The sequence below is a fragment of the Cervus elaphus genome, chromosome X, assembly GCF_910594005.1.
Source record: "Cervus elaphus chromosome X, mCerEla1.1, whole genome shotgun sequence".
NCBI lineage: Eukaryota > Metazoa > Chordata > Mammalia > Artiodactyla > Cervidae > Cervus > Cervus elaphus.
This window is the reverse complement of record NC_057848.1, coordinates 154,429,553-154,450,824: the sequence shown is the minus strand read 5'-3', so window position 1 is coordinate 154,450,824 and position 21,272 is coordinate 154,429,553. Positions and strand designations below refer to the sequence as shown.

General features: G+C 40.1%; 1 protein-coding gene across 9 annotated transcripts in view; it reads left to right on the top strand.

Moving 5' to 3' along the window:
* Positions 1–19,673: 19,673 nt before the first annotated feature.
* The window catches only part of CNKSR2 (connector enhancer of kinase suppressor of Ras 2), a 271,251-nt gene continuing 269,652 nt past the window's right edge, over positions 19,674–21,272 (top strand). For all 9 annotated transcript variants that reach the window (XM_043895762.1, XM_043895760.1, XM_043895759.1 and 6 more), the window contains exon 1: positions 19,674–20,100. In XM_043895762.1, the coding sequence (XP_043751697.1) occupies positions 20,037–20,100 (64 nt within the window). In that variant the 5' untranslated portion in view covers positions 19,674–20,036. The remainder of the gene's footprint in view (positions 20,101–21,272) is intronic.

Sequence of the window (21,272 nt, the reverse complement as noted above, 5' to 3'; positions counted from 1 at the left end):
AGTGCAGTTGTTATTGTGTGCCTATACTGGAGAGGGCCAGGGAGTCCTGGCATACTGCAATCCATGGAGTCGCGAAGAGTCGGACACGACTTGGTGACTGAACAACAACAATAGACAAAATCCACTGAATTTCCTGTTGGATGGCATCTGAAAGTCCTAGAGAGTTAGAGAGGAGCCATGAAGAGAAATAGTCAATGAACTTGTGAAAGATCTACAGGTGATACTAATGATTACTAAACAAGAGGAATGTACAGCTATATAGTTTGATTTTAGCAGATCTCAGCATGCCAGGCATAGGCCCAAGAATTAGACAGGAGAAGTCACATTACAGAGGATGCAGTTTAGGATATAACCAAATTAAACATAACAAGTAGATACGCCTACTTTATGGAAACTTTAAAATATTTGTTTAAGCTTCCTTCTAGCTTTACATCTACCTTGGGGAGGGGGAAAAGGTAAAACCTATGAATTTCTTTAAGAAAAATCTTAAAGGTAACAAACTTTACTGGTTTTGACCAAATAAAACTTTCTAGGACATAGGTAATTTTTCTGTTACTAGATAAAATTTTCTGGCACTTGAGACAGAGAATACATCTAGTCAAATTAAAAGGAAAGCTTCTTTTACTGTATGTACTTGTTTTAAACTTCGAGAAAATTTGCAAATGTAGTACAGAGAGAGTTCTCTTCTATAGCTCACCTTGCTTCCCCTATTGTTATAACCACAGTTTGATTATAAACAACAAAAATTTAACATTGATATAATATTATTAACTAAACTACAGACTTTATTCAAAATCCATCGATTTTTTTTCCCACTAATGTCTTTTTTCTGTTCCAGGATCCTATCCAGGATCCCACATTGTCATCACAACTGAATTTGCAGTCTGAGAAATATGTACTCATTAGGTAACTGCAGACATTCTTCATTTCTCCAACACCTTTAAACTGAATTGAAAATTTGGGCTGCCTGTTATGAACATTTTCACTGATCATTATATGTGTACAAATGCCTCCCAAAATCTTCATGTGACAAATAACTAGGGGAGGAGCAGATTGCATGGTGATTTCTTCTGTTTCAGTGAAACCTTGCATTTGGTTTCACTGTAGCAAACAACTCTCTAGGAGGCATACCTTCTACTTCAATGATTTGTTTATTTTTTCTTGAAAAGTCTTCTATGTATTTCTATAGGTGGTTACAAATTTTTTGATGCTATGGCAACAAGTTTTTCTTCTGAAACAATCAAACCTTATTTTGCTCATAATGCTGATATGTCACTGCACTAACTCATTTCTCCTGAATTGCAAAATGTTTTGGCCATATATATTGCTTAGATCTGAGGCATGAGAATTTACTGCATCTGGTTACAAATCTATGGAACAAAAAATGTTTTGACCTGCTAAATCACCCCATCCCTATTCAAATTACCATTAATCATATAGTCCTCCTTCCAAACTATTTGATGGTAGAGCTTAGCGGATGTCTATGTCTGAGGGAGTCACTAGTTAAAGTGTAAAAGTGAAAGTGTTAGTCACTTAGTTGTCTCTAACTATTTGCGATCCCATGGACTGTAGCATATCAGGTTCCTCTGTCCATGGAATTCTCCAGGCAAGAATACTGGAGTGGGTAGCCATTCCCTTCAGGGGATCTTCCCAACCCAGGGATCAAACCCCATCGCAGGCATATTCTTTACTGTCTGAGCCACCAGGGAAACTGAGGAAGTCATTTAGATATTAGCGAATTTGGAAACATGTTGTGACTACACTCATTTGGGGAAAGAAAGATCATTAAAACAGAACATCAAAGTCAAATTATCATAAATCTTCTCCTTGAAAATATTTTTTAACCAGTTTATGAAGGTGGCATAAGTTCCATTTACCTTGAGCTTTTGATTCTCTCTACCACTCTTACTATACTTCTTCCAGGCCTTGACTATATGATAATATCTAAGGTAATGAAAGGTAGCAAAACATGCTACCATATGCTGCTTGGTATAATGATTATTTTGAGCTGAAGGCACTTAAAAACAGCAATTGCAGGGAGAGGCTTTCTCTGAACTCCCCTTATCTGCCTAAAATCCTTCTAAAGGATTTCAATTATCATAACCCCCACAACCACCACCACCACCACCAGTAGATTCATCAACCAGAGAGGACTGACTTTTCTCACAGGAGAAACTAAAAGTCCATACCACACCAAGACAAACTTTGTCACACACTATCATATTTCACACATATTCTTTTAAGGCCCCATTCATCATCCCTAAAAATTATTTTATCTTCCCTAAGAAGCCTACCATCACCAGCCCCTTTCCCTATTAAGGTGGTTTTTAATCCTGAATTCTAAAGCCACCTCTCCTGTTAACCCATCTTTGATTATTGGATTCTCAGCTAAGAATTTAGAAGGGTAGAGAGAAAATTATTTTGTCTTCCCTACAATCAGCAAAGAATCCACCTGCAATTCAGGAGACCTGGGTTTGATCCCTGGGTCAGGAAGATCCCCTGGAGGAGGAAATGGCAACACTCTAGTATTCTTGCCTGGAAATCCCATGGACTGAGAAGCCTAGTGGGCTACAGTCCATGAGGTCACGAGAGTCGGACACAACTTAGCAACTAAACCACCACCACCACCACCACAGTAATAATGGCAGCTATGTTAATACTACAGAAATTGATATCTAAGAAGCACAACTAAAATGTTAGCAAATTATTTAATTCTTTGAGGTATTCAAAATAAATGCAAAATATAACTGTATAAATGGCAGGTATCAGCTGAAGTCATCTTTACCAAATGCATATGGGAAGTCCTTGTATTAATGTTTGCTTGAGGTTGCTTCTTCTGTGTGACTTACTAAAACAGATAAATTACTATTAATAGATTTTTCAGTTTGATATCACTGTTGAACCATAAGATCCCATGAGAGTCCAAGTATATTTTTCATACTAAAAATGAGGTACACTGCATGGTAACAGAACACTGCTGATTATACTAACAGCCTTTGAAAGAGATTTGATATCTTGCTATTTTTTACATATTTATGTTCTAATGGACCAAGAAAAATTGAGTAATCAATACAATATTAAAAAGCCATGAAAAAAGAGAAACACACTGCATATATGAAAACAATATCACTTCCCCAAAAGCAAGATCACATTGGGTACCTAATAAAATTTATGAATAGTGTTTTTAAACTAAACATTGTATTTAGTTAATTTCATCATCTTTCTAATCTCTTTCCCAATTAGCTACAACTTCATCTTCTTTGATCAGGTATAAATTTTGTATGTGGTCAGTCTTTCTTTTTCCATGAGATTATGCATATCAGAAGTTGTGCTATTAAGGAAATAAGGTTCTATATTTTCTAAGTATGGTACTTTTTTTTGGGGGGGGGGCACACCACACCACATCACACCACACCACACAGCTTGTGGGATCTTATCTCCCCAACCAGGGAGATGCCCCCTGTACTGGAAGTGCAGAGTTCTAAGCACTGGACTGCTAGGAAATTCCCCATGGCACAGAATTATTATTTTATTAGAAAAAGACATGTAATAATTCTATGACCTTTTCTTCTGCCTGCCATGTGAGGATTTCAACAATGCTACGTAGGAACACGGATATGTGGTTTGGGAGAGAGAACCCTGAATTGCAGTTTACTTTCATCTAGCCTACAGAAAAGGTATTCCTGTAAATGGAGAACAAAGGTAAGGTTTAATTTTTTAAACCAATTTTGTTTTCTTCAGGTACTCATTTAAATATGTTGATAGTGAAGTGGTACTTTCATAGTGCAAACATTTTTCTCCCTACTCCTCTCTGTTCCCTTTCCTATCTTTATTCACAATCCTGACAAAAAGGAATAGTTTATAGGAGCTGACATTTTATTTACCTTTCCATAGCCACACAAGAATAACTGAATATTTCATATATCTCATTTTACAAACATAAATTTACTTATTTATCTTGTGCTCTACTTTAAACTTCTATAGAGTAGTATCTTAAACCAAATATGTAGACCCATAATACTACTAGAATAACCTAAAGTACAGATAAGTGTATTCTTTTAAGAAACATAAGCAGGGGACTTCCCTGGTGGTCCAGTGGCTAAGGCTCCATGCTCCCAATGCAGGGGGCCCAGGGTTCGATCCCTGGTCAGGGAAGTAGATCCCACATGCTGCAACTAAGACCCAACACAGTCAAAGGAATAAATAAAAACAAGTATTATTTTAAAAAAAAGAAACATAAGCAAAGAAATGCAATCAATTAGTGTTAAAGCTTCAAGTAGTCATCTTTGGGATGTTGATATAATTCAAAACATTCTGGGAACTTTTAAAACATTGCTTTCTGTAATTTTATGTGGCACGCTTTAAAAATGTATATTTTATAGCTTATTTTTCCTTAATCAAAAACAGTATTAGCTAACTGGGGCATCAAATTTACTGGTCAGACATAGTTTCAGATGAATTTTTACTATCAAAGTTATTCTTGTAGAAAAAAAGTTTGTCAGTTTTGAAGGTATTTAGAAGACTGTGCTATAAATTCTATGCAATTTGAATGATAACATTGGCTTACATCTGTAAGTTTACAGTGATTGTGAACACATTTTTTCATTTGAGCCTCATGACAATTCTAAGAATGGGAATTCCCATATTGCAGAAGAAAATACTGAGGATTAGTGGGGTCATGTGATTTGCCCAATATTACAGAGCCTTGAACTTGAAGTTTAGACAGCAGGCCCAACTCTTCTCACTCCTAATATAGTTCTCTTTCTAAGTATATCATATCATTTTGCAATTCTACATGTTCTGGGAAGTTTATTTTTCTTATAATTTTATATGAAATTAATTTTCATATAAGTTATAATAATATAATTTATAGTTGCTCTATAATTTTGATGAGGACATATACTTCAATGAAAATTAAGGTTTGCTATTAAAAACATCCTTAACTTTGCCTTTTGAATTTATACATTTAGGTTAATATGTAAGCATATGTAAAGCCTCAAATCATTATTTCAAAATTTCTGGACATCTGGTACCATAAGAGTCATTGAATCAGAACAATCAATCCTTGATAATAATTTAAAAATCTGGACACATGCAAAGGAAAATAAATAATAATGTATACTTTTCACTGAATGGCTATAATCTGCCATGAAATAAAGCATAAAATAAAACTGTTTTCATAGAATATTAAAAGTAGCCACATGCCAATGGCAAAAAGCTTAGTAATTATGCCTTCAAACAGGACTTTTGCAGAAAGTTATTTGCTTAGGAAGCAAGAAAATGCTGTCAAATTCTCATTATCAACTGATTTCTGTTTCTTCTATCACATTCCAAATTCCATTATAAGTGGGTTAACATAACTATATGACATTGGAAAGTGTATATCTCTTCTAAGTAGAAAAGATATGTGGCTTCAGTCAAGTTTAGGAGTAATATATTGTTCTAAAAATAAGGTTTCTGACTTAGAAGACATATGGTGAATCTTCATGAAGTCAGTGAGAGAGGAGGAGTTGTCATGAAATGTGCTCCATTAGAATTGCCAGGGGGACAGACTGTACTTTCCCACTAACAAATGTCCCTTTTTTAATGTGACTGTCCCTATATTTTCTTATTACATGCACAATTCTTTCCAATTCTTTCACTTTTTGCCTGTGAATATGTGAAATACTTTCTCTATTGAATTTCCAGAATTCATGTTTCTAAATATTTACTTATTAGAACTCAAAAGGTATATTATATACCAATTGCATATAAAAATGGAATTTTAAAAAAGCATGCTGTAAAGGAGATAATAATTCTACCTTTGAGGGTGGAGGCTGCTTGATTTGAGAAAGGCTCCACAGAGGAATTTAGATTTCAGTAGAGCCTTTTTGGGTGAGAAGGGTACCTGAGGAAGAGTTAACAAGAGAAGTAAGACTTCGTTTTCTGATGTGGCTACAGCAAAGTATTCTAGGCAATGGATAGAAATAGAGATGAAGCTAAACTGGAGTCAGCCTGTAAATGATTTCAAACACCATGCAAGTGATTTCAGTCATTATGCTCTTGTCAGTCACAGTAAAGACTTCTGGTTTTAATTAAAATATTTTAAAATGTTTACCAAAGTAATACACACACAAGACTTAATAATCTAATGGTACAGAAGGACTCAAATGAGCAAACCATAGTCACCTGCCCTACTCTTAGGTACTCCCATTTTAACTATTGTAAGCCGATTGTCACTATTAATAGACTTGTTAATTCAAGACACTACCATGGATTTTCTGCCAAGGCAGAAGAGTATTTAGCTAACTCATACCATATCTACTGCTTCATTAATTCTCCCCAACGTGATTATTTTCAGCTCCTATATTTCTTACTATTGTAAGTTCAAGGAATATATTTAATGTTTACTTCTTTTTCATCAACACTATAAAGTAAATCTTTACTCTCTGCCATGTAAAATGAGTCTCCCACTACTTCTATCTTTCTCTTTTACTTTTCTTCCCTCTTTGAAATCACTTTATCTAACATTAATATAGGCACTTCTGCTTATTTTTAATTAATATTTGCTCAATATGTCTTTTTCCAACCTTTTACCTTCAACCTGCCTATATCACTATATTTGGAGTTTATTGTAGACAGCATATAGTTATATCATGTTTTTTCCCCACAAAGTTTTATTTCTTCAACAGTATATAGAATATTAAGTGAATAATATGCTTTATGACTTGGAGAATCAGGTTGTGATATATTTTATTTTATTGTGCTAATGAGGGTTCAGCAAAAAGGATAATGAATAGGATTTTGTTTTACTTGAAGTATAGTTGAATTAAAATATTGTGTTATTTACCAGTATATAGCAAAGTGATTTAGTTATACACATATACACATTCTTTTTCGTATTCTTTTCCATTTTGGTTTATCATAGGATATTGAATATAGTTCCCTGTGCTATACGGTAGGACCTTATTGTCAGTTGCATCATGTTTTCTTTTTAATTGGAGGATAATTGCTTTAAAATATTGTGTTGGTTTCTACCATACATCACATGAATCAGCCATAGGTATACATACACCCCTCTTCTTGAACCTCCCTCCCACCTCCCGCCCCTCCGGGCTGTCACAGAGCACCGGGTTAAGCTCCGTGTGTCATACAGCAAAGTCTCACCGGCTATCTGTTTCGTATATGGTAATGTATATGTTTCAATGCTACTTGCTCAATTAATCCCTCCATCTCCTTCCCCGACTGTGTCCACAAGTCTGTTCTCCATGTCTGCATCTCCACTGCTGCCCTGCAAATAGGTTCATCAGTACCATCCTTTTAGATTCTATATATATCCAATAATATATGTGCATCACGTCTTTTAAATCCACTCTTAAGTCTGCCATTTTAATTCTTGTTTTCTGTTTGTTCTGTTTTTCATTTCTTTTTTCTTGTTTCTGTCTTCCTGTAGGTTACTTAAATATTTTTAGAATTTCATTTTACAGACAGTTTTTGAGTATATCTGTTATATAGCCTTTTAGTGATTGCTATAGGCATTACATTATATATACATAACTTATTACAATCTACTGGTGTCATCATTTTACCAGTTCAATTGAAGTTTAGAAACAGTACCATTCTTTGTGTGGTTTTATTCTCCTTCATTTATACTATAATGATCTTGTATATGTCCTCTTTATACTGTATTGGGCATTGTTATATTTTTGCTTCAATCATCAGCCATAATTTAGAATACTCAAAGGAAAGTCTATATTATATTGTATTTACCCATGTTCTTTCTTCCTTCTGGATGTTCTACCATTCCTTTTTTTATCATTTCCTTTCTGTTTAGAGAACTTCCTTTAGCCATTCTTTTAGGGTAGATCTGCTGGCAAAATTTCTTAATTTTCTTTCATCTGAGAATATGTTGATTTACCCATCATTCTTGGAGGATATCTCTGCTGAATATAAAATTCTGCGTTCTTTACTTTCAGTGCTTGAAAGATGTTGTGCCACTTCTTTTTGGACTCTATGGTTTTCCTTTTTTTTTAAAGTGTTTTTATTGTGATAAAATATACATAAAACTTACCACTTTAAGCATTTTTAATTGTAAAATTAAGTGGTATTAAGTACATTTACAGTATTTCACAACCAACCTCTATTCATTTCCAAAATTTACCATTTAGACAATAACTCCCCATTCTCCCCTCCCCCAGTCCCTAGTAATCACTATTTTCCTTTCTGTCTCTGTGAATTTGCTTATTCTAGGTACTTTGTGTAAGTGGAATTATACAATAGTGGTCCTTTTGTGTCTGGCTTATTTCACTTAGCATAGTGTCCTTAAGGTATATCCACGTTGTAGCATGTACCAGAACTCCAGTCCTTTTTAAGGATGAACATTTCATTGTATGTGTATACCACATTTGTTTATAAATTCATCTGTTGATGGACATTTGGAGTGTTTTCCACCTTTTAGCTATTGTGAATAACGTTGCTATGAACATTGCTGTAAAAGTTTGGTTGAGTCCCTATTTTTAAATTCATTTGGATATGTACCTACAAGTAGAATTGCTATATCATATGGTACTTGTTTCTGATTTTTTTAGGAACTGCCAAACCATTTTCCACAGTTGTTGTGCAGTCGCTCAGTCATCTCCAGCTCTTTGTGACCCCATAGACTGCAGCACACCAGGCTTCACCATCTCCCGGAGCTTGTATAAACTCATGTCCATTGAATCGGTGATGCCATCCAACCATCTCATCTTCTGTCATCCCCTTCTCCTCCTGCCTTCAATCTTCCCCAGCATCAGGGTCTTACTGCCAAATTCAATGTCATGGAAATTGTCTTCAGTGTTTTCTTCAAAGAGTTTTATAGTTTTAGCACTTAATGTGTTGCATCCAATTTGAGTTAGTTTTTGTATATAGTATAAGGCAAGGGTCCAAATTCATTTTCTTGCATGTAAATTTCTGATTTTTGTTCTTTGTTTTATTTTGATTTTTTCAAAAAATGTTTCCTTGAGGAACAAAAACATGAAGATTCCTAGTTTGCAATCTTGCTGTCATCCTTCTAGATTCCATGGTTTCTGATGAGAAATCAACTATCATTCACATTATTTTTCCCCCATAGGTTAAGTCTTGTTTATGTCTGGCTGCTTTCAAGATTTTTGTTTTGCTTTTAGTTTTCAGAAATTTGACTGTGACATGTCTTAGTTTGAATTTGTTTGGTTATCCTATTTGGAATTCATTCAGTCTCTTGAATCTGTAGGTTTGTATCTTTTGCCACTTTGGAGAAGTTTTCAGCCATTATTTATTTGAGTTGTTTTTCAGCACTTCCCTTTTTCTCTTTTCCTACAGGACTCCAATGATATGAATGTTAGATCTTTTGTTTTTGTGCACAGGTCTCTGAGGCTCTGTTCTTTTTTATTTAACTCTGCTTCCTCTTTGTTGTTCAGATTTGGTAATTTCTATTATTTTTTATTTTTTAAAAAAATTTATTTTTGACTGTGCTGGGTCTTTGTTGCTGTGCACAGGCTTTGTCTAGTTGCAGCAAACGGGTGCTACTCTTCCTTGCAGTGCTTGGGCTTCTCATTGCAGTGGTTTCTCTTGTGGAGCACAGGCTCTAGGCTCAAGGGCTTCAGTATTTGCAGCACGTGGGCTCAGTAGTTGTGGCACATGGCCTTAGCTGCCCCACGGCATGTGGATCTTCCAGACCAGGAATCAAATGCATGTCTCCTGCATTAGTAGGTGGATTCTTAACCACTGAGCCACTAGGGAAGTCTCTATTCTATTCTATCTTTCAATTAATTGATTCTTTCCTGAGTCACCTCTATTCTTTCTGTTTGAACTCTACATTGAATATTTACTTCAGTTATTTTATTCTTGGGTTCTCAAATTTTATTTCTTTTTATGTCTTCTATTTCTTTGCTGATCTTTTAAAATTTTTTTCCTATATTTCAAGTGTGTTTTTAATTGTTCATTGACGTTTTTTAATTATGGCTGCTTTAAAATCTTTGTCAGATAATTCTAACATTCCTGTTATCTTGTTGGCATTAATAGTCTTTGTCTATTCAGTTTGAGATCTTAGTGGGTCTTGGTATGACAAATGAATTTCAACTGAAATCCGGACATCTTGGGTATTATGAGCCTCTGGATTTTAAATAAATCTTTGTGTTTAGTTGTGACACCACTCCAAAAGAGGAAGCAGAGGTGTGGCCCTTTTTCAGCCAGGTGTCATAAAGTCCAGGTTTCCCACTCAGCCTTCATTGACACCTGAAGGTGAGGCTTCTCATTATTGTTGGGCGATATTTGGACTTTCTGACTTTCCTATAGACTTCCACTAATATTCTCCAGGCTGAGAGGGGTAGAAGTGTTTCATTACTTAAGCTCACCATTTGGTCTCTGCTGACATCATGGGATGGGAGGTGGTATCATTACTGCTGGGCAGTGGTCAAACTCTCTACTCTCCACAAGGACTCCTCTGACACCACTAGAGCAGAGAGGGGGACACTCTGTTACTGCTGAGCGGAGGAAGCAATCCAGGTTTCTCCCTCACTGGAAGTGGGAAGGGGGAGGCCATACTGCCTGGCAAGGATGAAAGACCTAATTCCAATTTAGCATTCTCTGAAACCACCATGGCAGGGGTGTTGAAGTGCCTTGCTATAGCCTTGGGAAGTTAAAGAAGTCTAGGTGCCCTACTTTGCCTTTTGCTGGCAAAGGTGGGATGGGGTTTAGTTTTCTGAGTGGTGTTTGGCTGGAGTAGAATGGTTACTGTCTCAATGTTTTCTGCCTTCCTAAGCTGCCTCTTTGATGGACAGGGAGGCCTGGCGTGCTGTGATTCATGGGGTCGCAAATAATCGGACACGACTGAGCAACTGAACTGAACTGAAGCTGCCTCTTTCCTGGTCACTTAACTAGAGAGCTCAGGCTTTTCTTAGGACGTTTTTGTCTGTGCCTTTCACTCATTCTTCATTTTTCTAGGTTGTTAGCTTCTTCAGCTTTAAGTCTGTGATGAACAAAAAATAAACAACCTGGGAACTCATCACTGTGTCATTCCTTGGGTCTGAGTTCCCTTGTTTGTCTGCTTTCTTCTATATTTCAAAGCCTTCTTATGTTGTTTTATATATAATGTCCAGGGTTTTAAACTGTATGTAGTGGGAGGACTAGGGGAAAGTACCTCTCCTTGGTCTTTCTGGAAGTGAAAGCTCAACTCCTTAAATTACAAATATAAATCACATCATGTTTCTGACTTGCTTTCAAGTCTTAAAGGTTTTGCACTACACTCCAAGCTAGGTACTACATGGACTTAGAAGACTGCTTTTTTTCTAACTCCAGCCTATTTCTCTAGCCCCTTTCATGCCTTCACCCATTCTCTATGTTTCATTTTCAGTCAGATGGACTTCCTTTCTGTCCCTCAATCAGGTCAAATTCTTTATTGCCCCAGTGACTTCACACATGCTTTACTTCTCCCTTGAATGAACTATCTCTAATCTTTACCTGCCTGTATTGTGTGTATTTCAACACTGTGCCTAAAAGTCACCTACTCGGAGTATTCTCTGATTACTGTAAGGAATTTTCTCTCTCCCTTGCTGTAGTTGTTCTCTATCATTACATTTTGTACATTTCATGCCAGTATTTTTCATGATTTACATTTTTATACACATATTTTGTTTGCTTACTAGTGTATTGTATGCTTTTCACTAGACTGTAAACTCCATAGGCTCAGGAGCCATATTCATTATATCCACTGGTTTATCCATGATGCTTAGCCTTGTCCCTGGTACACAGTAACCATTTAATAAATGTCCGTTGAATGAATGAATGGAGACAAAACATTATACAATGTACAAATTATGTTGCCATTTTATAATCTAGAAATATATGTATTTATTTGCTTTGCATTCATATTTTCACATTTTGAAATACTCCCAAAATATGTTTGTATGTCTCTTTCATTTTACTTGCTACCATATGTCAAAAGTATCTATTTGTATGCTTTGTTTTGTTTAAAGGATTCAAGGAAAGCAACTATGTTTTACATTTTTGTATGTACAGTGCTTAGTACAGGGCTTATACGGAGTAGATGCTCATGATGAAAAATCAATAAATGATAGCTTTTGCAATGTGCTACAAAGTATTTGAAATAGTTCCTAAGAGGAACTAAACAAAGCAAAATATTTTCATAACTTAGATGATCCAAATAACTAAGTTTCCTTTCAAAATCGAGAAAATGTCAAAAGCAGGGACACACTTACATGCCTCTCTCTTTTTCTGGATACAGCTCTTGGTCAGTGGGAATAAATGATTTGTTCCACTTGGTATGACCATCTTTAATTTTCCAATCTTCCTAGAAGTAAATAAGACCAATTTGAGAAAAATGACAATTATCTATGGAGAAAGAAAGCAATCTTCCTTTCCCACTCCCCATCTTTATTCTTCTATACTCTGTGAATTATTAGTCAAGGATCAAACAATTTGTGTCTTAAGTACTTTTTATGTTTAAAATTTTTGATTTGAGGAGCTATACTAATTTATAAATAAAACGTCTGAACTTATCTGGCATCAATTTTGCCAGTTCACATTTGCCACTATCTAATAAATGTTCAGATGAAAATGGACCTGACATTTTGAATATGAGGGAATACCCTAAGAGTTAGATGTTTTGTAAATAAATAATGTTAAAGCTCAGAAGAAAAGGTTTAGATCAGGCTTTTATTCTAACCCTGCAATATTAACATAGGGTTTTCCTTTTATTAGTTATGGAGTTATCTTAGGCAGCCCCAGTGATTGAAGCAATACATCCTTTTTGAATTTGAAATCCAGCTCCTGCTGCTGCTCTTGCTGCTAATTTACTAGGCCAGGGCTGGACTGGCCTAGTTTATCCAGGCAGAGGTTCAGCAGAGCTCACTTTTTGGGGGAGTATTAAGATCAAATCTGTGCCAAGTGGTCAAGCAATACCTAAGCAGCAGCGTGGTGGCAGCTGCTAGGTTGGTTTATCACACCTCCATAGATAGTGTCAGTAAGGCAAAAACAACTCCAAATGAATTTTGAAAGTTTATTATTTACACAGATAGCAACACAACATCAGCATGGTGTTAACTCCCCAAGTCCTATAGGATGATACCAAATTGGAGAGGCCGGATGATAGATGATACAATGGTAGGTCACTCCGTCCTTGAAGAGCCAACTCTAAACTACTGCTGAACAGTTCTTTAGTCTGAAGTTGTATCTGAAGCTCCTATGAGATGGCAAGTCCCATTCCTCACTGGAACCAAGGTAGCAAATGAGAAATGGACTTGAGATAGTTCCTCACAGTATTGATTTGCCATGTTCCAGGGAAGATCACAGGCCATTTCGCCATGGCATGTGTCAGACTGTGGTAGAGCCTTGCCTATGCAGAGATGTGCAAGATGACCAGAATGCCATGGTAAAGTTGTTCTCCTATAATCTGATGAGGAGGGGAGGATTTCAAAGTCAGCCCAGTTAAAAGGTGCCATCATGGGCTTACCTGGTGGTTCAGATGGTAAAGAATCAGATGGCCTGAAATGTGGGAGACCTGGGTTTGATCCCTGGGTTGGGTAGATCCCCTAGAGGAAGGCATGGCAACCCACTCCAATATTCTTGTCTGGAGAATCCCATGGACAGAAGAGCCGGTGGGCTATAGTCCATGGGGTTGTAAAGAGTTGAACGTAACTGAGTGACTAAGCACATACACATCATTCTATAAGTGGTGAAAGTATAATCAGGTAAGAGTAGGGATCATTATTAATGGATGAGATTTCATAAGAAAATAGTACTGAAAGTGGTGGTGGTAAATTGAAGAACTGTTACCATTCATCATGGAGCCATCTGAATAAGATATACACATAGATGGGTTATGGGGAAGAAGAAAATATCAACTTATGAAAAAGCTGATAGCCTATATACACCAAGTTTTCCCATTTTGACATCCAGTTCTTCCACAGATATCAGTAAGGCAGGTGAAGATATCTAAACTGACAAAACCACCATATTTTTCTTCTGAATTCTTACTGGAACAACATCATTTTTGCACTGCACACCCTTATTCACTCTTTTCTATTTGAAACTCTTTTTTCATTGGGCTGCCATGACACTTCATTCTCTTGTTCTTCTTACAATTTTATTTTCTCTTTCTCTTCTGTGGGTGTCCTCCATGGACATCTCACACTCTTCTGGTCCTCATTTATGTTTTAGGAGTAACTTTCAAGTCTGTATCTTCAGTCCATACTGAGCTTCACATTCCTACATGTGAATGCAGAAACTGTCTACTGAGAAGCCCTTCTCACTTGTCCCATGGGTACCTCACGCTTAGAATGTCCACAAAAGAATATCTCAGGTCATTTTCCTTTCCCAAATCCTTTTTTAAAAATTTTAGATGAAGAAGAAATAATTTTACCCATTCACCAAAACTGCTGCTGCTGCTAAGTCGCTTCAGTCATGTCCGACTCTGTGCAACCTCATAGACGGCAGCCCACCAGGCTCCCCCGTCCCTGGGATTCTCCAGGCAAGAATACTGGAGTGGGTTGCCATTTCCTCCTCCAATGCATGAAAGTGAAAAGTGAAAGTGAAGTCGCTCAGTCATGTCTGACTCCTAGTGACCCCATGGACTGCAGCCCACCAGGCTCCTCCGTCCATGGGATTTTCCAGGCAAGAGTATTGGAGTTCACCAAAGCTAGAATCTTGCAAATCATTCTTGATATTGCTGTTTTCCTAACCTCTCATATCCAGTCAATTTCCAAGTCTGCTGAATATTTATTAAATCCATCTGACCCAAGTCATGTCTTCATTGGTCTATTGCCACATCCTCCAGATTGATTTCTCCCTCCATCCTGTCCCTCTCACATCTGTGCTTCTCCATGGCTGCCAGTCAATATAAAAACATAAATACATAAATATGACCAAATCACTTAGTTGCTTAAAATTCTATCTTTTAGGTTACCTTTTAGTTTGAATTTTTCCCCCTGATCTGGCTGTTGTCCACCCCTCCCACCTTATCTCCTGTTGCCTCTTGCTTTGTTTTTCAACTCCAGCCATCCAGGCACTTCTAGGCAGTTGCTTTGTAACTGCTCACACATATCATCTTCCTCTCAGTTGTTAGGTTCTAGACACATCTATCACTGTACTTATCACATTATCCTATCAAATTAACTGTGAATGTTTGTTCCCATTACTAGTCTATGAGCATCTTGGTCATCTTTGCATCCACAAAATAAAGCTCATTTTTTCTGATTAAGGATACAACTTGGGCCACCACATTAGTAGTGTTCAAAAAAATGTTTGTTTAATAATAAGTTTATATTCTTTTCATTAATGGCTGCTAAGTATACCAGAAACTTCCCTGATGGGCTAGGGCTAGTCAAGAAAACTAGATCTCCTAATCTTAGGTGGGCTCTGGGATTTTTATTAGACTGTGATTAATACCTGGAAAGAGTCCTAAAAACACTCTATTGGGATAATCTCAACTTCAGCCAATTTTTCTTCACTCAGAGATGATTGCTGTGAGTCTTGGTCTGGAAAGGACATGGCTTGATTTAATATAGTTTACCCTTGAGGCAGAACAGCAAAGAAAGGATTCGGTTAATTATAGTTTCAGGGTCTTTCTTCCTGATCATCTAAAGGGAAGTTTGGCCCAGAGAAGCACACTTGAAGGTCCATTTATGGTTAAAAACTATTCTTCCTACTTACCTCTCTGACTACTGGAGGCATAGACAGATTTGCTTTTTTCAGAGGCTTTGGTTCTTTACTCATAACTGTTACTTGAATTATACAGCAAGAAAATAAAAACATTGTTCCAGAAATTTTGCTTTACTTTCTCTGGAGCAAGTTTTATATACTCTTCTTGAGAATAATTTGTATTTAGTTTTATCACTACTAGTCTTATCTGAATTGGCTAGCTAATTTTTCTGGTCAAGGTATACAACTTGGGCCAGCATAAAATACCTGCTTTTGGAATTATAGAAAAGGTTTGGGCACAACTAAATGGAAAAAAAGAGGGCTCACATCTTTTCCTCTCTTTCAGGACATAGACTACCCACACAGATGTTCTGTGTGGTCACTCCTCACTAATTATTCAAAAATGAAAAATAAAAGAGAAAAAAATTTCTGATAATATATTACTCATTTAAAAAGCAAGAAATCTAAATGTTAAACAGAGAGCTATAGCAGAAACACAATCTAAGCAAATTGGGAATATACCGGAAAGGGCTCTGCAAGACATTCTGTACATGTTAAATAACTAAAAAACATTAAAATAAGTCTTGCATCGCAACTCTGAGGTCTGTGCAGAGTAAGCTTCTCAGCAGAAGAAATGGGAAGTGAAGATTAAGGCCCCTATGAAGTAATCTAGATTAGAACGTGTGGAGGTTCGAGATCTTCAACTTGCAGCTCCAGAGGAAACATTCATATTATTTACTCCTATCTCTGGCCCCCAAAAGACAAAGGCTTAAGGTTCCCTCCCCATCTAGCACCTAGATTCTAGTCAGAGGACCTTTGTAAATTTTGTATCTGAAGTACTTAGACTCATTACATGTACCACAAAATCTTAACTGAAAATATTTTGGTCAAGACATTTTAATTTTTTATGGAAATCGAGAGGGTCTAAAAGACAAAAATACAAAACTATAATAACTGGATTAAAAGACGATTTAAAGTGGTTTATTTTGATATAGTTGCAGACATCTACCAAGTTGTCTCCAATTAATCAACTTAATGTTTCTCCTTTACCTGCTTCCAAAGAATCAGTTTGGCTTTTGTATCTAGACTGCTGAAGTATGGGTCACATATCATTTAGTGCACTGTTGTGATATGTAGTTTATGACAACATACCTTTTCCCCTAATCCTTGAGATTTGTTCATTGAGAAGGCAAAATTAAGAGGTTGAAGTTTTATGTAATAACGTTATACTAACGAAAATGCGGCAAGAGATTAACATTTTGAATAAGAGGCAAAAGAATATAAAAGGTAGTTTATTTGAAAAGTTGTAGAGAGACTTCCCCAGAAATACAGCGGCTCAGGCTCCATTCCCTCAATCCAGGGGCCAGGGTTCCATCCCTGGTTAGGGAACTAGATCCCACAGGTGGAAAGTTATCTGAGGTGATTAGATTAAATAAATTCCTTAATGTAACATAAATAGGAGAATGTGTACAACCTAATTCTGTGATGTAATTCTCAATATCCTCTTTTTCTAGGGCCTTTTTTTCCCATTTTCTCTGGCACTTGTCTTTTTACCACATGCATGTCTTTTATTTTTACTGCATCCTGGTCTTTAGCATTTGTTTTGATTGATATTACATTCATTATGCAAACAATATCTCACTTTAAGCTTGCTTGCACTATGATGTATAGGCTGGTTGCTTGTCATAGAAACACAGCCAGGATACACTGTTTGGGTGTTTCAGCCAAATTTCTTCATTTCCTATATTCTCAGTTGGTACTGCTCAGGAACACTCATGGTGACTCTCAGCCTCCTTTGTTATTAACTTTCTGATGAGACATGGTCAGTTAACAATGAATAGACCTTCCCCTTCCAAAGTACTGTTCATTTTGTGACACTGATACCAATCTTTGTACTAGTTTTAAAAGCTCATATTGTGGAATCACCTTAACTTGGTATTACAATCATACATCATGATCTCAGACAAATTACTTAACCTCTTTAAGCCTTATTCATTAATTTATTCAACATTTATTCAACTATGTGTCATAGGCTCTAGGGATAGGAAGTGAATGTGATAGCCACGAGTTTCTCATCTATAAAATGTTGCTAATGATACAGCTGTTTTGAGGATAAAATATAAGTAAAATACTTAGCACGGGGCTCAATAAACGTTCGTTGTTATTATTAGCATATTATTTTGATCAAATTACTTTCAACATCTCTCCGTGACTGTAACCTCTAATGATTCACAATGCATCCATTCCATTTCTGAATATAAAGCTACTCCATAAATTACTGATGCTTGGAAATGATCTTTTATAGAAATATTGATGCAGCCTTCTGAGAACACGGGAATGGAGGCACTTCAAAATAAACCTTTCACGCCTGGTTAAGCCAAGAAAAAAAAAACTGTAAATCACACCACGATCTGGATTATGAAAGGAAGGTGCTATATGTCTCACCTGAGTGTAGACTTGTCTAGATAATCTACATTTCTTTCCAAAATCTCCCATATACTTTTAAGTTTGTATTATTAAAAAAAAAATAAACCACAGCCTACAGACAGGTCATCTTAAGTTTTACTTCTTGTGTATCACTAGCCTGAAAAGATCAAAAATATTTTTACTGTGGTTTCAGCTCTTTGTGTGTTTTGAGGGGCGGGGTGGAGGTGGGAAGATGTCAACTCCTGTTGGTTGAGAAAAGTGGCAGTTCTGCATCTCATGCAGTTGAACTAGACAAAATGGGTTACTGCAGGGACTGGCAAAACCTACTGCCGTTATTGAAATGGTTATACAAGTAAAATTGAAATGGTTATACAAGTAAGATGAGTTTCTCCTTTACTCAGTGGAGCTATTTAAGAATGACAAAGATAAAACATTTACAATGGTGGCAGACTGCTTGCGTCCAAACATTCTAGGATGAATTATTTGTCGTTTAAATCGAGCCTCATTAGGCAAGCTTTGTACTGAGGATTGCACGGGAGCCTGTATAACATTTCTGAAGAACGGGAGTTTTGAAGAATCGTTTTCCACACTTCGTCACTCATTTTCAAGCCCAGGGTTACCCTTCAGTTCTTACACAAGGATATCTTTAAACAAAAGGACATCCTCTAAAACGGGCACTGGGCGCTCTGAGCTTCGGTGGACTTGGCCGAAAACCCCATACCGAGCCCTTCAAAAGGCACGTGGGGCCGAACCTCCCTCAGAATCGCCGCGGCCGGCGCTCGCGGGCTCCAGGCTGGGCGCCTGATTTCCCCGGCCGGTGCAGCACCGGGGCCGGTCCCACAGCACCGGCCCTCCTGCCTCGTCATCGCTGCGTCTCTGGCCAGCCGGGCCCGGTCCCCGTCCGCGGCATTCCACGCCTCCGTCTCCGCGGGCGTGCGCGGGGCTCGGGAATCACCTCGGGAGCCCACTCAGCAGCGGGAGGGCGGGAGCGAGGAAAGCCCGGGCTCCCGCTTTAACCCCCGCGCTCAGCGGCGTCCCCCTCCCCTCGGCGGCGGGGCCACAGGTACCTCCTCAGCCGCCTCAGCAGTTGGCGCTCAACTGGTGGGCAGGGCGTCCCGCCACCGCCGCCCCGTCCGCTCAGAGGCCCTTCAGAGCCGCGCTCCCGCCGCCCCGGCACCTGACTGACAGACTGACTGACCGACCGACCCAAGGCCGCCGCCACCGCCACTGCCGCCGCGCACGCGCTCCTCGTCCGCCTCCGTCCCGGGGCGGCCCGCAGGGCGGGAACGCGACGCAGCAAGCCGCCCGCACCTGCCTGACTGACAGGCAGACCCCGGGATCGGGCCTCTTGCGGGCGCGCACGCGCACGCGCCTCGCGCTCCTGCCGTCGGCCCCGGGGGCGGGACCGCGCGGCAGCGAGCGGGCGGGGGGCTCGTGGCGCGCGCGCCCCGCACCCGAGGGCTGCGGAGAGATATTTTGGGTGGCAGGAGGCCCCTCGTCATTTCCGCCGGGTAGCTGGTCGTGCCCGGGGCTTCACTCCCGCGCACGAGGCGAGCGGGCAAGTTGGCTTCGGGAGTGCGGCGGCAGCTCCTTGCCTTAGCGGCGCGACCCTCGGCAGTGCAAGCCATGAACTGAAGCCCCGGAGGGACCGAGACCCGAGCGGAGTGGCCGAGCCACGGCTGCAGCCGCCACCTCAGCGGGGAGCGAGCAGAGCCGGCGCGGAGCCGCGACCCCGGCGCCTTTCCCTCCCCGTCGCCTCTCCCACCGCTGCTGCCCGCCGTTTGCTGCGAGACATTGCAGCCGCGAGACTCGATACACAAAAGCCGCCTTCTCCGCGCCGCCCGTCCAGCGAGGCAGCGACCAGCGAGGGACCCCACCTGAGGGCGGCTCAGGCTGCTGAGTTCGTTTTGTGTCTGAGCTCCGAGCTCCGCGCTCCGCGCGGAACCGACCCCGTGCCCATGGCTCTGATCATGGAACCGGTGAGCAAATGGTCTCCGAGTCAAGTCGTGGACTGGATGAAAGGTAATGCCCGCTGTGCGGACGGCGAGGCGGCCCTGGGGCGTGGGGTCCCGGCGCGCGGGAGGGAAGGGTCGCCCGCCGCGGTCGAGCCCGCCATTGGGGCTGATCTTGGGGCGCCGAGGGCGGCGGGGGACTGCCGGGACTGTTTGGGGCTCGGGATCCCGGTCTCCTATTGTCTCCAGCCAGTGGCTTCCGAGCCGGAGAGGGGCGCGGAGAGCGTGGGGGTGGCCGGCGCAACCCGATGAGAAGCTGAAAGCCGGGTGGCGGAATCCCTGTCTTTCTGCCTCCTGGCTACCCTCGGTACCCTCAGGCCGGGAGGATATAGCGACCCTGGTTTTCCCCTCCGGGAGGAGGCCCCAGGAACTGTCGCCCTTTCCTCCGACCCCTTTGTTCCTGGGAATCCTGACACCCCCTTGGCGGCAGCCCCTGCCAACTGCTTTTTCTTGCACCAACTCTCCCGGCAACTTTTAAGCCCACATAATGGGGTCAGGACTCGGCCGCAGGGCTTTGGATCCGGGGAGCTCACCCTCTTCCCCAGGTTGGGCTGAGGATGCTCGAGGGATGCGCTACTTTGGAGGAGAGGAAAACATGCTTCCCCCGGGACAGCATCTGCGCTGGTGTCTGTGGCTCCCTCCTGTACATCCCCCCTCCACCCTCACCCCGCATCCTCTGCCTCCTCCTCTTCTGACCGCTGGAGGCTTTGCATCTTAAGGCTTTTTACTGGGGGCTCGACCCAGGTGTAAGATGATGCACGTTCAAGTGCCCCCTCATTTCTTCCATCTTGAAGACGCTCCCCTTTTTGCCCCCTGGCAATTTCTAATAACCATACTTAATTTATTCGCCCTCCTAATCTCAAACGTGGGCTTTTCCTCTAGTCCCTGGTCTTTCCTGCCTCACTATCTCCCTCTGTTGTCTGAGTTAAGGGGCCTGTGGAGGACCCACTCCTCACGACCACTGCACCCCTTCCCAGCCTCAAGATTCCTAAGATTTGGGGAATGCTGACAGGGGATGGATGGGATGGAAAAAAAGGATTCCTCGCTGCACTTGGGAGATGTTAGAGCTTTGCCCGTGGTTATTCTTAGGCACAAGCTCTGGGTAGATTAGTCAGGGACCAAGGCTTATCATTTGAAAATGCCCGTTCCGAAGATGGGGGAGCCCCTTCTTAGGGCTTGCTT